Source organism: Haliotis cracherodii, unplaced genomic scaffold, assembly GCF_022045235.1.
Source record: "Haliotis cracherodii isolate W230 unplaced genomic scaffold, xgHalCrac1.p SCAF_10, whole genome shotgun sequence".
NCBI classification, from domain to species: Eukaryota; Metazoa; Mollusca; class Gastropoda; order Lepetellida; family Haliotidae; genus Haliotis; species Haliotis cracherodii.
Window position 1 is genome coordinate 40377539 of NW_027266265.1, and position 16807 is coordinate 40394345.

At 44.3% G+C, this 16807-nt stretch overlaps 1 protein-coding gene and 1 pseudogene across 1 annotated transcript; one reads left to right on the forward strand and one right to left on the reverse strand.

The window, feature by feature from the left end:
* Nucleotides 1-266: 266 nt before the first annotated feature.
* Nucleotides 267-9418, reverse strand: LOC139450550 (uncharacterized). Its single transcript, XM_071232301.1, has 5 exons — nucleotides 9203-9418; nucleotides 8623-8725; nucleotides 5054-5216; nucleotides 3690-3839; nucleotides 267-465 (listed from the first exon to the last, which is right to left on the reverse strand). The coding sequence occupies exons 1-5, from the start codon at nucleotides 9401-9403 to the stop codon at nucleotides 279-281; spliced, it is 804 nt and encodes a 267-aa protein (XP_071088402.1). The 5' UTR covers nucleotides 9404-9418; the 3' UTR covers nucleotides 267-278.
* A 777-nt stretch (nucleotides 9419-10195) lies between these two features.
* Nucleotides 10196-13138, forward strand: LOC139453814 (uncharacterized; annotated as a pseudogene).
* The last annotated feature ends 3669 nt before the right edge of the window (nucleotides 13139-16807 follow it).

Genomic DNA, 16807 nt, shown 5'->3' on the forward strand with positions numbered 1-16807 from the left:
CGGTCAATAGATATATTAATAAATTTATTTTCCTCTGTGTACATTATTCAATGCGGAAACATAACGTGACACATAAAATATATTCCGCTCTTTTACACAAGTTATTTCAATATATAAATATATTAAAACTCCTCATGAACGTATTATGTAAAAAAAATATTGTTGTCACAGGTTGTTGATTCTACACCAAAAAAGCACCCTCGTATGAAAACTCCAATCATTAAGCAGTTTCCGCCTACCGAATAGCGCCTTGCTCCCCTTGACGACATATCAACTTCTCACATTGTTACTGACAGCCAAATGGCGAGGGGAAGGAGGACGATACATCCCGCCAGCCCCTCGCCGTTGATGAGCCACTGGGGACCGACTACGATGCCCGGGGCCTGAGTGTAGATGCTGCCCAACATGACGGGATTCACCTGGTTCCACAATGCGTGCATCAAGCCACTCGCCCACACCGAGTACCTGAAACACAGGGTTGGGGATAAAGTATACATAGACACGCCCACGCCCACACCAAGTACCTGAAACACAGGGTTGGGGATAAAGTATACATAGACACGCCCACGCCCACACCGAGTACCTGAAACACAGGGTTGGGGGTAAAGTATACACAGACACACCCACACCGAGTACCTGAAACACAGGGTTGGGGGTAAAGTATACACAGACACACCCACGCCCACACCGAGTACCTGAAACACAGGGTTGGGGATAAAGTATACATAGACACACCCACACCGAGTACCTGAAACATGAGGGTTGGGGAGTAAAGTAAACGTAGACACGCCCACACCGAGTACCTGAAACACAGGGTTGGGGGTAAAGTATACATAGACACACCCACACCGAGTACCTGAAACACAGGGTTGAGGGTAAAGTATACACAGACACACCCACACCGAGTACCTGAAACACAGGGTTGGGGGTAAAGTATACACAGACACGCCCACACCGAGTACCTGAAACACAGGGTTGGGGAGTAAAGTAAACGTAGACACGCCCACACCGAGTACCTGAAACACAGGGTTGAGGGTAAAGTATACACAGACACGCCCACACCGAGTACTTGAAACACAGGGTTGAGGGTAAAGTATACACAAACACGCCCACACCGAGTACCTGAAACATGAGGGTTGGGGAGTAAAGTAAACGTAGACACGCCCACACCGAGTACTTGAAACACAGGGTTGGGGGTAAAGTATACACAGACACGCCCACACCGAGTACTTGAAACACAGGGTTGAGGGTAAAGTATACACAAACACACCAACACCGAGTACTTGAAACACAGGGATGGGGGTAAAGTATACACAGACACGCCCACACCGAGTACCTGAAACACAGGGATGGGGGTAAAGTATACACAGACACGCCCACACCGAGTACCTGAAACACAGGGATGGGGGTAAAGTATACACAGACACGCCCACGCCCACACCGAGTACCTGAAACACAGGGTTGGGGGTAAAGTATACACAGACACACCAACACCGAGTACTTGAAACATGAGGGTTGGGGAGTAAAGTAAACGTAGACACGCCCACACCGAGTACCTGAAACACAGGGTTGGGGGTAAAGTATACACAAACACACCCACACCGAGTACTTGAAACACAGGGTTGGGGATAAAGTATACACAAACACGCCCACACCGAGTACCTGAAACACAGGGTTGAGGGTAAAGTATACACAAACACACCCACACCGAGTACTTGAAACACAGGGTTGGGGGTAAAGTATACACAGACACACCCACACCGAGTACCTGAAACACAGGGTTGAGGGTAAAGTATACACAAACACACCCACACCGAGTACCTGAAACACAGGGTTGAGGGTAAAGTATACACAAACACGCCCACACCGAGTACCTGAAACATGAGGGTTGGGGAGTAAAGTAAACGTAGACACGCCCACACCGAGTACTTGAAACACAGGGTTGGGGGTAAAGTATACACAAACACACCCACACCGAGTACTTGAAACACAGGGTTGAGGGTAAAGTATACACAGACACGCCCACACCGAGTACCTGAAACACAGGGTTGGGGGTAAAGTATACACAGACACGCCCACACCGAGTACCTGAAACACAGGGATGGGGATAAAGTATACACAGACACGCCCACACCGAGTACCTGAAACATGAGGGTTGGGGAGTAAAGTAAACGTAGACACGCCCACTCCGAGTACTTGAAACACAGGGTTGGGGATAAAGTGTACATTGACACGCCCACACCGAGTACCTGAAACACAGGGTTGGGGGTAAAGTATACACAGACACACCCACACCGAGTACTTGAAACATGAGGGTTGGGGAGTAAAGTAAACGTAGACACGCCCACACCGAGTACTTGAAACACAGGGTTGGGGATAAAGTGTACATTGACACGCCCACACCGAGTACCTGAAACACAGGGTTGGGAGTAAAGTATACACAGACACGCCCACGCCGAGTACCTGAAACACAGGGTTGAGGGTAAAGTATACACAGACACGCCCACACCGAGTACCTGAAACACAGGGTTGGGGGTAAAGTATACACAGACACGCCCACACCGAGTACCTGAAACACAGGGTTGGGAGTAAAGTATACACAGACACGCCCACACCGAGTACCTGAAACACAGGGTTGAGGGTAAAGTATACACAAACACACCCACACCTAGTACCTGAAACAAAGGGTTGGGAGTAAAGTATACATAGACACGCCCACACCTAGTACTTGAAACGAGTGTTGGGGAGTAAAGTAGCAAGGGACACGCCCACACTGAGTATCTTAAACACAAGGGTCAGGCACGCACACATCAAGAAGGATGGAAAGGGGTGTCATAGGAACTTTTGTTGCTGAGCATTGTATCAACCCGTTGGGTTTCACAGCTGCTGACATCTGATCAAAAACGCACCAGGCAACAGCCGTCCCATCAGCTTGATAGGTTATGGCCTCCGGGTTCTTGGATGACAAGGGCGTCATTATCATCGATTGTCTTCAAAAAGGCCAGACAATAAACGGAGAAAAATATGCTGCTCTTTTGAGGCAATTGCGGGATGAAACTAAGACAAAGAGACGTGGGAAGCAGAGGAAAGGTGTCTTGTTCCATCAGAAAAGACAGTGCACAAATTAGTAATGGTTACAACCCACGACTGTGGCTTCGAACTCCTTCAGCATTAACCTAATTCTCCTGATCTGGCTCCGACATCCCTGTGCCCAAACATGAGAAGAGGCTCCATCCGGAGCCAATTTCGACTGGTGACGCCATAGCAGCAGTGAAAACCTTTTGGAAAGCCAAGAGAAGGACTTCTACAAAACTGGGGAAAATCCCCCCAACATCGTTTGCAAAAGCGTTTCAATGTGTAAGGGGTGGTGTTGAAAAATAAATCATTTTAATGTCTCTAGGACAGGTCTTTCTATGAGGGGCTATGAACTTATCATTCCCCCCTCGTGTCAGTCACACACTTACCAACTCCCACCCAGCCTGGTTCCCTGGGTATGCTGCGCTAGCGCTCCCCACACACTTCAAGGTGACAACCATGCACACGACGCCATCACGCTTTGTCCTCATCAATCTCATTAAAATCAGATCTAAGTTCTCGCTGCCGCTAAAGATAGCGAGAACTAAGATCTGATTTTAATGAGATTGTGTCCTCATCTACATCCAGCATTGTTTGTACAGAGACAGACCTACCCTGACTTGATCGCCACCCAGCCATGGGGGAAAGCCGACAGCATGACAGATAAACACTGCACCAGCACGGTAATGCGTGGCATAGGGGTTGACAGTCGTGACGTCATCAGTATCAACACGGGCACGTGAAACAGTCCCCATGCGACACCGCTGGAAAAGTTGAAGATTGCAAAATGTTAGTACACATGTGTGTAGTGGGAAGCTTCAAATGTTAAACATATGCATATATATGAATCCATATTGGTCATGAAATGGTCATGAAACAGTCATGTACCTAGGTAGTATGGGGCACACAGTGGCGTGCCAAGTACAGGGGCAACGCATTGATATACCTGAGTAGCGGGGAAATACAGTGACCTATCGTAGCAGAGAACACAATCACGTGCCTTGGTGGCATGGGAACATAATGACACGTCTAGGTGGCATGGGAACACAATGACGTACCTAGGTGGCATGGGAACACAATGATGCGTCTAGGTGGCATGGGAACACAATGACGTACCTAGGTGACATTGGAACACACTGACGTGTCTAGGTGGCATGGGAACACAATGATGCGTCTAGGTGGCATGGGAACACAATGATGCGTCTAGGTGGCATGGGAACACAATGACGTACCTAGGTGGCATGGGAACATAATGACGTACCTCGGTGGCATGGGAACATAATGACGTGTCTAGGTGGCATGGGAACACAATGACGTACATAGGTGGCATGGGAACACAATGACGTACCTAGGTGACATTGGAACACACTGACGTGTGTAGGTGGCATGGGAACACACTGACGTGTCTAGGTGGCATGGGAACACAGTGACGTACCTAGGTGGCATGGGAACACACTGACGTACCTAGGTGGCATGGGAACACAATGACGTGTCTAGGTGGCATGGGAACACACTGACGTACCTAGGTGGCATGGGAACACAATGACGTGTCTAGGTGGCATGGGAACACACTGACGTACCTAGGTGGCATGGGAACTTAATGACGTGTCTAGATGGCATGGGAACACAATGACGTACCTAGGTGGCATGGGAACACAATGACGTACCTAGGTGGCATGGGAACACAATGACGTACCTAGGTGGCATGGGAACACAATGACGTACATAGGTGGCATGGGATCACAATGACGTACCTATGTGGCATGGGAACACAATGACGTACCTAGGTGGCATGGGAACACAATGACGTACCTAGGTGGCATGGGAACATAATGACGTACCTAGGTGACATTGGAACACAATGACGTACCTAAGTGGCATGGGAACACAATGACGAACCTAGGTGGCATGGGTGTGTGTGTGTTGGGGGGGGGGGAGGTCCAACATAGCAACGTTTCCAACTTGCAATATGACGTACCCAAGAAAGAGAGCTACACCTGGTGAGAAGTGGGACATCAATGACGGCAGCAAGAAACATCTCCACCCCACCTCCTCCCCCGCTGCCCGAAGAAAGCTGCTGAAGAAGGTGCCGTTGAAGAGCGTGCCGTTCAACACGTCCACTTGGTAGTCAGGCTGGAGATCTGGCGCACAGAATTGGGGGAGAGTTAGAGATTAATCCAGCTGATTTCTCTTCATCTATACATGTGTACCAATACAGTTAACTGACCATAAAAGTCCAGTTTCCACCCTTGCCGAACAAGGCTGGAATTCCTGGGCTCGATCGTAGCGCCACCGGTGGCTATTACGAATTATGTCTCTTCTATTCCTCTCCTATGGATCAATCAAATTCAACCTCTCGTATCACTTGCCTTTACTTCAAACAAAATGGCGGCGCCGAGCCAAGACGATCTGATCGATAATCAATGTCTGTATTGTGATAAAACGGGTCTTACATCCCGAAGTGAATCAAATCACGCGAGCACCTTGATTAAAAACATGAAAAGATTTTTAAAATTTCAGTTGACATCGAGTTGGCGGTGTACATGCTTTGTAAATCCTGCAATCGACCGGTTTACGAACCGGATTTCGATTTCGTTGCGAAATTTTGATTGGACTATGCATAGACTCGTTGGTCCAGCCAAAATGTAACTCCAATAATACCAGCCTAGTTCGGCAAGGGTGGAAACTGGACTTCTATGGTCAGTTAACTCTCTTGCCTCGGAGAGATGTGCGTTTATAGGATACAGAGAGTCTGCCCGGAGAGCGAAATTTCGGTCCCCTGGCTGCTTCATACAAAACCCCGTCTGTTGTTACCCTGCCTGGCGCTCGACATTGAAGGGATATAACGAGGACTGGTCGTCTAGGAGTTTAAATGCAAGAACCTGTATCATTATCATCTTTATTCCTCCATAGGAGAGTTACATGCAATTCTTTACGGTTATACAGATATTAACAAGAGAAATAACAAGATTAGGTTAAGGGTCAGGATATAGTGTCAAACACAGTTGGTGTATGTTATGGATCACAGTTCTCGCAAACAGCTCATTGTCTTCTTCACTCGCTTGTACAGGAGGTGTGCATGACAGCAGACTGCACACTAGGTCAACGTCACACATGGAGTGTAAGGTAACGCTCAATTCTACTGGACAACAGTTGACAATTTCACACCACATACGATCCCTGATGAATTCTGATGTTCTGCAGTGGCATATCATATGGACCAGAAGATCATTATAACCTTTGTCGCAACGTTCGCAGTGACCATGTACTTTGCCTGGCCGCCAGAGTGCGCACATGTCCACAACAAATTTGCAGGAGTCTTTTAGTAAGGGCCAATGCTTAGCAACTTTCCATGCTTGTGAGGTTTGATTTTGTTGTGTATTTTTTAAAAATGGTGTAGGTCCGGGTCTGTTTGTAGACGCTGATGCCTCTCCGAGTCATGATGTTCTTCGATTTGCTTCTTGACCTTTTTCTTCCAGGCTGATTGTTTGCAAAACTGCCCTGTGTCCATGAATGCTGTTAGATGCTCAAACATGTTGTACTTCTGTAGAATCTGAACAATGTTTGGTACAAAGCCACGAGACCGTTTGATTACATTTTACATGATATTTCAAGTCACGTTGATCATATTAACATGATACCCGTTATACATCACGACATACGACACCATGACTGTTACGAAACAGATATGAGCGTTTATTACTACAGCTTTGCATTTACTTTAATCTCAATATCATGAATGGAAGATGTGGTTCAGATGCAGGTGATGGTGATTTTACATCTATTTCACCAGTGCGTACAAGTGTCATTGTTCACATTCTTACTTCAAGCCCTTTGGTCACATTGTTCCATGAGTTCGATATCGTTACGAGGTCAAAGTCCGATCATTTCCGTGTGCGACGTTCATTTCAGTCACGTGACCTACACGCCACGCCACGCGAGGATGGTTACGAAGCACACGACGCACGCGGCAAGGGTCATACTATAGTTTAGATTTATGTTGGACGTGGTCATGATCAGTGTATACAGGGAGAATTTACCTTCACCTGATACATCAAGCTTGCTTGATAGTTTTTGTGCACAATCTTGGTTTGATGAAGAGTGCACATCACAGAACTAAAATCATCTAAGATCATATAGCAGGGTGCCGTTGTACAAAACAACCTTAGACCTAAGACTACTGTAAGTCTATGTTAAGGTATGGGAGTTGTGATCACCTATACGCTAATATCGCTTTGTACAACGACACCCAGATCATACGTTCTCTCAGAGTAGTTTAGTTCCCTTTACTCAAAGGTAATCCAATGTTCTGTTTGATCGATCATGTTTTCCAGAATCGTGATGGAAGGGCCTAAGTGTACCTATACATAGTGAGTGAGTGAGTTGGGTTTAACGCCGCTTTTAACAGTATTCCAGTTATATCGCAGCGCGTCAGCTTCATGTGGGAGGAAAGCCCGAAGTGATGCAGGTCTTAGACGTTTACCACTTCGGTGAAACCCACGAGCACGGGTATGGTGCTGACAAACCTAGAAACATAATCGGGGCGAACCGGGATTCGAACCCACAATCATAGGTTTCTGGCGTGCCCAAGGGACGCAACTCTGCACAGCGAATCGCGGCGCCTTAGACGACTCGGCCACCCGTGTCCCCGTACCTAAACATAAGAAAGGGGATACTAGTGTAGCCAAAAGTTATAGAGGTGTGTTAATAACAAGTATTTTAAGCAAGTTGTACATACACATCCTGAACAAGAGATTGGCATTTTGGTGTTCTTACTTTGACAAACAGTGTTGAATCTCAAGCGGGTTTTCCTAAAGGTTACGGTTCTATTGATATAACGTTTTATCCTGCAGTCTGTTATTGATCTTTGAAAACAGAGGTAAATTGTATGCATGTGTCACAGAGTTTTCAAAAGCTTTTGAACAGGACAAAATTGGGCTCTATTTTAGAGCAATGAGATGGTTGAGCAGTAAGATGTTAAAATCAAACCAAGCTCTCAAGTGTGAAAGCATGTGTCAAGTATAATAATGATATTTTTTCAACACGCTTTGCTTGTCAATTGGGTTTACGACAAGGGTGTATCTTAAGCACTCTTCTCTTATCCATTCTTATCAACTAATTAGCTTATGAACTCGAACTGTTCGAAATAGGTAATAGTTTTCAATAATGCCTGGAGATGATTGTGGAAATATGAAGACTGGCTCAAAAATGGCATAAAAATAGATTGTGTATAAATATCATTCCTTGTATAAATATCAGGGTATTTGATTCAGCTGGTTATTAGTATAGACCAAGCATATAGAAAATGTTTGCAGGCTAAACAAGTATTATGTGGAATATTTAGATCATTAAGCCGTTCTATTTTGTACCAAACCTTGTCCTATTATATTATACAGAGAGACAGTGTGGACTTGATAAGCACTAGAAAACCGGCATACGTCCAGACAGTACCAACAACCACACACAAACACCCACGCACAAACGCAAGCACACACTCGCGCAAATGTTATCGTTTAAACGCCACCTTCACTTAACGTTGATACTCACTGAGTTTTGCCCAGCCCATGAGAAGGTCGATGACGACGCAAGCTCCGACCATGGCGGCGACAGAGTATACCGCTACCCCCGAGAAGGCCACAGCGTCCAGGGGCTGGTACAGGCATGGAAGGGTCACTCAGAGTACACGTACATATAGTAAAACAGCAAAGGAGATATCAAACCGAAATATTTCTACTCATGAAACACTTGAAAAGTGAGTGAGTGAGTGAGTGAGTGAGGTTTTACGCCGCTTTTAGCAATATTCCAGCAATATCACGGCGGGGGACACCACAAATGGGCTTCACACATTGTACCCATGTCGGGAATCGAACCCGGGTCTTTGGCGTGACGATCGAACGCTTTAACCACTAGGCTACCCGACCGCCCCGTGAATATCGTTTAACGCTACTCTTTTTAGCAACAGCTCTTCCATATCTAGGATGGGGAATTAAACCTGAGAGAGAGAGAGAGAGAGAGAGAGAGAGAGAGAGAGAGAGAGAGAGAGAGAGAGAGAGAGAGAGAGAGAGGTTAACGTGTCGAAGGGTTGACCCACATAGATAACCTGGCGTCAGGTGACGGTGAAACCTACCTGCTTAAAGCCCAGGACACGGACAACGAGGGACCACAGATCGTCAGTGAAACACAGCGCCATGGCAGTCGGCAGGAACATCGCCAGTGCCAACGTCTGGAAACTCAACCATTTCACATGGCCTATATACACCCATACTGTTGTTACGGCGTTGACTGCAACGACATAGGCCAGGCACTGGAACACAGTCATTGACGACATGGCGGGTCACCTCTTGGCGAGCTCTCCGCTGATGAATTTAAATAGAGAGAGATATTAGTATTTGTAACGGCGTATTGCCGCGGACTGTTCGAGTGCGTTCTTTTCGAGACGAGAACAGATCGATAACACAACAGGATTGTACGCTGTTTTAGCGTTATTAAATTCATATCACGACCGGGGGACACCTGTTATGGGCTCCACACATTATAATATATATATATATATATATATATGAGGGGTCTCGAACCCGGAAGTTCGGGGTGATGAACACCAGGTTAACCTAGCAACGTTTTTACCGGGCTGTCTTAGCATTAAGATTGTTGTTAAGGTGTCGTGCCGAAAAAGAGCTTAGCAAAGTTAGGCTATTCTCGAAGCAATCGTACGTTATCTCAAATTTACGACAAAATTAAGACATAATCGCACCAGTCTTACGAGCTTACGACAGGTAAGATGGCGTACAATAGACGTCACAGTGAAGAAAACAATTCGGCAGTATTGGAATACTGTATCATCTCTGACTACAAAACCTAGTTTCCACTTACACTTTTAAACACGTACAACAGGTCCTAGACATGAACACACATCGCATTGGCCGATTATAACGGTTATGCCTTACAATGGGTCCATAACAGATGATGGCATAACAATGGGGCGAGTCGGCCGATTTGACGCCAGGTGGCGTGACCGCTCTATCAGTCCTTCCCTACTTCCGGCCGTGCTAAGTTCAACGAGTGCGCGTCGTCTGCTAGCTGTCAAACCGTTGCAATTTTATAAACCTGTAAGGCATCCTTGATGTTATTTGCCTCTAACATGTCTAGTAACGGCAAATGGAGAGTAGAGAAGTTAAAAACAGAGCTTAATAGAAGAGGGGCACATACAAAGGGTAGAAAATATTTGATAAACAGGTGAGTGACGATCCCCATGTTCATTCATCATGTTGTTTTGTTGATGGTCCGATCGGCTAGTTTTTCAGTGAATATTCACATTTTGATCAGTTGTATCGAAAACGTATCATACTTTAAACGTCTAATATTCTCCGCTATTAAACTTAAATTATAGAAACTTTACAATCTAAATGAAAATTTCACGATATGCTCTCGCGGTACGCCTCGTTAATTTATAATGGATCGTGAATACGCGCGATTACTTACCTATTGGGCCCTAAATGTGTCATTGTTTCTTTTTCAACTTTTATGACACATCACTGATAGATGCTGATTTCGGTAAACAAAATACCTGTCATTAGCCACTCAAGGGCGGGTAACTCTATATTATGGCGATAGGGCTATTGTGTGGTGTGATATGCGTGAAATATGTCGTTTACATCACTTCCTCTTTTGGGTTACGCAAAATCAGTATTCATTCGACCAAGGTGGGTCAAGGGACTTCGTTCAAACAAATGGATTCTTTTCTAATCAATTTCGAATGGAGGTACGGGTTATTCCCCATAAATTTTTTTCCAGAAACAATCATAAAAACGTGAAGGGCCTATACTTAGAGTAGCGGTAACACTAATTAATACTACTAATAACAAGAGAATATTTCAATTTGTACTTGGGAGATCATCAATAAAAATTATTTATTTTTTTCAGATTAGAGGCATATGACAGAAATGATGACTTTAGAGGAGAATTGGTGTCAAAGCCCATGCAGATCATCCCAGACTGGCCAAGTTCTGGTTTTCGACAGTAGGTACCAGAACACAGACATCTGCTTCCGAAGCTATCTGAAGGACAAATAGAAGTGTATCTGAACCACCGTGCAGCTGTTGACAGGCTGTGCATGTCAGACCTCAAAGCATTGGAGACAGGGAAGTTGATGTTTGAATCCAAGCGGATAGATGCCTGCAGCGTTCACATATCGCAGGATGATCTGTACTTCACTGGCATTGTCAAAGCAGCTATGAAGAAAAAGGTTGGTTTTCTCAAGTACAATTTTTGTCACCCACTTAATAAAACCATGTATCCAATATTTTTAAAGTCATATCATTAATGATGTCACTACAGACTTTTCATCCCAATGAATACAACATAAAATGCGCAGATATTTGCTTCACTTTCATAATTAATGTGGAAATGCATATGAAGTTTAGTGACCACTATTTATGAAATGTGCATGAAGTGTGGGTGATAATCCTATTGTATGATTTGATATATATATCAATGCATATATTTTATACGACAAGTTTTCATCCTACAGGTGTCTTACAACTTCAAGCTTCGGATAAGTAGAAGAAGTGGTGAGGTGATCAACTCACACTGTGAATGTCCTGCGGGGAAAGGGCCACATGGAACCTGCAAACATCTAGCTTGTGTGCTGCTCGTGCTACAATCCTTCGCAGAAGGTTCAGATGCACTAACAGTCAACAACACTTGCACAGAAAACTTACAGACCTTCCACAAGCCTAGATGTACACATGATGGTAATCATATATTATAAAATAAGACTGTTTTAATTAGTCTGTCACACACACAATGAGACAAATCTCTTAAATACAGCCCATGCTAGTCCATAATACTTGGCAAGACTGAAGTCTAGATTACTACAGTATTTGAAATGAAGAGTCTCTTGGCTCCTTTTGGTTTATATTGTATGACTATGAATTAACAACTGTTTTTCACTGCAGTATACCATTTGACACAATATGACCTTAACAATGATTTAACAGATATCATTTTCACTTTACTCCACTTGATTGTTTAGGATCTCCCATCAGAGCTGAAGATCTCCCAACTAAGCAAAAGCCATCAATGTCTGATCCACGACCGATGCAGTGTCGAAACCTCCCAGGCTATCAGGACCATGTTAGAAACCTGGTATTAAACTTCTGTGCAAACACAGGACAGGATCTGGCTCTCAGGAACATTTATCCCAAGGCAGATATACTGACTGCAACAAAGGATCACGATTATCTTCCCTTGCCATTAACAGAGTACTGGGTTGACAACACAACATTGAGAGAGCACAACATTTTCTACTGAGGATTGCAACAATTGAATGCACTTATGCCCCCTCAGCGTCCAAGACGTCGTTTGACGAGCGACGAATAGCCAGATGCGTAGGCATGCTTGCAACTGTGTCAACACATTGTCACGTTGCAAACTGCCACCACACTCAGAAATGACCTGCGGAACACCAGTGGCGTTAACGTTTCTACTCAGTGTGGAATCGTCTCCATGGGGCTGGTCTCTGGTCATGGAGGACAAGCATTCGCATCCCCCTGATCCGGCATCACAGGCAGGGGCGTTTGGAATAGACTGAAGATCACGTCAGTTGGACAGACCGCCAGTACTTTTCACTGATGAATGGAGATCTTGTCTAGACTTTACAGATCGTTCAGGATTCCAACGTTGCCTAACATGACCGCTATGGCGGGACCACGGACTTGGTTAAATAGGTCCGTGGTGGGACTCAATCATGATTTGGGGAGGTATAAGATGTCATATCCAAGATGACAGGTGTGCGCTTCAGGGCTGACATTCTGGATAGGACGTGAGACCGTATGCTGATGCAATCTGATCGGACTTCATGCTCATGGACGATAAAGCACGGCCTCATCGTGCCAGGGCCATTGATGCCTACTTAGAGCAGGAGACCAATGTCCGTATGGAGTTGCCAGCCCGGTCACCAGACCTCAACCCTATCGAACACATGGAACGAGATGCAGGTCGCCCTCTCAAGACGCCCTGTTCTTCTGGTAACTCTACAGGAACACGGCATGTTCTTACTGAATAGTGGATAGGGACGTGCATGCACGAATGTGTGCGTGTCCACGTTGTACGTATGTGCGTATATGTTAGTGTACGCTAGCCTACTGACATACCATGCCGCAGTTTAACAAGGATACTCCACTCAGACACAATATACTGACTCCCAGCCGACCAGACTTTGTTTTATCCCTATATTGTCGTGCCCTAGACAGGGTAACAACGAGTACCATGCTTTAAAGTATTTTAATGTGATATGGCTGGGGGATCGAACCACGAACCTTTTCGTATTCCGACCAGACGTTCCGTCCACTTGACCACTGGCGCCGTCTTTCCTTTCCTCGGTTCATTATGAGGCTGTTTAGTTGGCAATGGTTGGTTACACTGACTGCTGTATATGGGGAATACTTTGATGGATGTGTGCGCGTTCGTTCGTTCGTTCGTGCGTGTTATTACAAGTTGATCTTCAAATTGAAACGCAGAGATTAACCCAGACCTAGGTACGTATCTAACACAGTTGTGAAATCACTAAAATAACCACGCAAGCTCAATGAATAATCATTAAGTTGTATTTATATGCATTATTAGGCTTACAATAAAAACACAATACAATGAGTCAAATGAGTGGCAGTAGCAAGAAGTAACAGGCCCTAGAATTAATGGTAGTGCACTCACGAATGTTTAGAATATTGTCTGTGTCGAATGTCAAGAAAGACGCATGTCTCAGTTTTTAAATCCAGACCTGTGTTGGAAGCTGACAGGACTTAGGTGTTTCAACGTATCCAGCCGGCACTTAGCAAGAAGATAACAAACAAGTCAAGTCGAAAAAGGCCTCGAATCGCCGTCTTGTCACTGTTACATAGGTACAGCCAGCCTTCTAGAAATTGTCGGGTCGGTCGGGTAGCCTAGTGGTTCAAGTGTTCGATCGTCACCCCGAAGACACGGGTTCGATTTCCGACATGGGTACAATGTGTAAAGTCTATTTCTGGTGTCCCCCGCCGTGATGCTGCTGGAATATTGCGAAAAGCGGCGAAAACCCATACTCACTCACTATAAAAAATATCCAGACACTTCTTGAATCAATCAGGCCCCGACAGCCTTGACTTGATGGTTTTACAAGCAGTTTAATTATGTACAAAATTAAAATTTCTTACAGGTAACACTTTCCCCCTCCATGAGAACTGCGCGTGCGTGTGTGTGCGTGTGCGTGCGCGCGCGCGTGTATTGTTTAATGCCGCTCTTAGCAATATCCCAGCTATTATAGGACGGCAGCCTGTAAATAATTGATTGATTGGTATTTTGATGAACGACACACGCCGTCGTGGTGTGATGACAGTCTTCAATCAAGCCACTGAGTCGGACCACTCAATCCACTTGGTCGCCTCTTTAAGCCCAGCATAGGTTGCTAGGGACTAATTCAAACCAGGAATCCCCACGGGGCTAAACATGTGACAACACTTACTGGTAAAAAACGTATTTTATTACAATGTATGTAATTATATTAGGTAATACATTACAAAGCCATGTAACCGATGAAGAAAATAAATAAATCGCCCGTGTACATAGACTGCAGGGGACTTCAATCAATATGGACGTACAAGGAAGGCTCTTTAGACAGTGCTTCTTTGGTTATCCAGGTATCTCCATTCTGTTATGCTGAATACCCATTCCTTGCCATGTTTTCATTTTGAGCCTGATTCGAATGACTCCACGCTAACAACAGTCCAAACAAAGTACTCAATGAGAGACATTAGGTGCTATGTCAGCGATAAGATTGGTCGGTTGGTTGGTTTGTTGTTTAACGCGGCACTCAGCATTATTCCAGCTATATGGCGGTCTGTAAATAATCGAGTCAAGACAATCCAGTGATTGATATCATGCGCATCGATCCACGCCATTGGGATACGATGACATGCATGAACCAAGCCAGCGAGCCTGACCACCCGATCCTGTTAGTCGCCTCTTACCACAAGCATATTTGCCTTTTACGGCAAGAATTGGTAGCTGAAGACCTATTCTACTCCTGATCCCTTTGTAGAACAACCTTTGATAAATCACAGCTGCCATGGACAATTTCATCTCTCATCTCTCACTGAAACTTCATATTTAGGCCGCAATAAATCAATAATTAGATTTAAATCCAAATAGTTTCTTCTTGCAAAGCTGGAAATAATTATTCTTCTCATCATATTTCCCTTCAGGACGTAATTTCAGATTTCCTATTGGGAAGTTCACTGGTGCATGAAGGACGCCGGATTGTTGACAGTTACGAGTGCAGACAAAGATACACCAGCGGACAAGCTTCACATGACAGAGTTTCTTGCCGACTGTACATGGAGGGATATTGATCTCTGACTGACTTCACAATGACTACAACACAGATTTGAATTACTCCTTACAGTGTTGTCATTTATGACTCAAAACAAATCTCAATAGAGTGAAGGAATTCTGAAGTTGATCAGGCGAGATTGAACTTCTAATAATTAATTCATTTGGACCTAAAAAAGCACTTCAGCAAGTAATGACAAACAAAAAGCATAAAACTGGTAAGACTTACAGCAGCTACCTGGTATACAATGACTGTCAACCTGGTTCAACAATATTCTGTAACAAATGATCACAAACTGTGTATGAAACAATAGGCTGGATTTCCAGATCTTGCAAGAGAGAATACATACAGTAAACTACCCTTATAACAAACTCAAAGGATCCACTAATTTTAGTTCGTAATAACCGTAGGTCATTATAAGCATATATATATACATATATATTCAACCCATGTCCGGGACTAAAAAATAAGTTTGTTATATCAGTCAGTTGGTTATAGTGTTCGTTATAAACGTAGTTTACTGCATTTAACAAACTTCCAGACCAAAGGTACACCCCACCTTTGGTCGAAGAGATTTTATTCATTTTGTTTGCCAGGGACATACAGATATTGTTAGCGTGGATTTGTGGACAAGCCCCTTTCAAAGGGATGATAAAGTAACACATGGAATGGATATTTGTTATGTTAGAACAAAGAAGCTAAAATGAGGTAGGAAACAACCACATTAAAAAGTGTAGTTGTAGTGCATATTTTATATATTGGTAATGCATCAACTCCACAACCTGCTCAAAGTGATACATTGTTACCCCAGTCTAGAAGATTTTTCATTCTCAACTCCCTGGGGTGTATACAACACAACCTACCTGTGAGGTTAACAGTCACCATTCCAATTTCATTCTACCAGGTACCCATTCAATGCTGGGTGAACAGAGGCATATTTCAAAAACTCAAAGTCACTGACCTTAAAAGAATAAATTGTGCTTAAGCCTTCTGAACTAGAGTTCAAAGCTTTTCTATTGGAGAAAACTGCAGAAAACCATGGTAATGGGATTAACAAATTTTATCTTTATGTTTGCTTGTTTGTTGTTTAACGTCTCACTCAGCAATATTCCAGCTATATGACAGTGGTCTGAAAATAATCAAGTCAGGACCAGACAATACAGTGATTGACATCATGAGCATCGCTCCACAGTCGAAACAAAGTACTCAATGAGAGAGACATTAGGTGCTATGTCAGGGATAAGATTGTTTGGTTGGTTTGTTGTTTAACGCGGCACTCATCAATATTCCAGCTATATGGTGGTCTGTAAATAATCGAGTCCAGACAATCCAGTGATTGATATCATGAGCATCGATCAACGCAATTGG

What these genes read in the sequence shown, in the direction of transcription:
- LOC139450550 (XM_071232301.1), bottom strand. Translation starts at nt 9,403, where the DNA reads ATGTCGTCAATGACTGTGTTCCAGTGCCTGGCCTATGTCGTTGCAGTC. An exon ending in CATGGGCTGGGCAAAACTCA is followed by an intron (nt 5,217 to 8,622) that starts GTGAGTATCAAC and finishes TCTGTGCGCCAG; the next exon opens with ATCTCCAGCCTGACTACCAA. An exon ending in GGTGTAGCTCTCTTTCTTGG is followed by an intron (nt 3,840 to 5,053) that starts GTACGTCATATT and finishes CAACTTTTCCAG; the next exon opens with CGGTGTCGCATGGGGACTGT.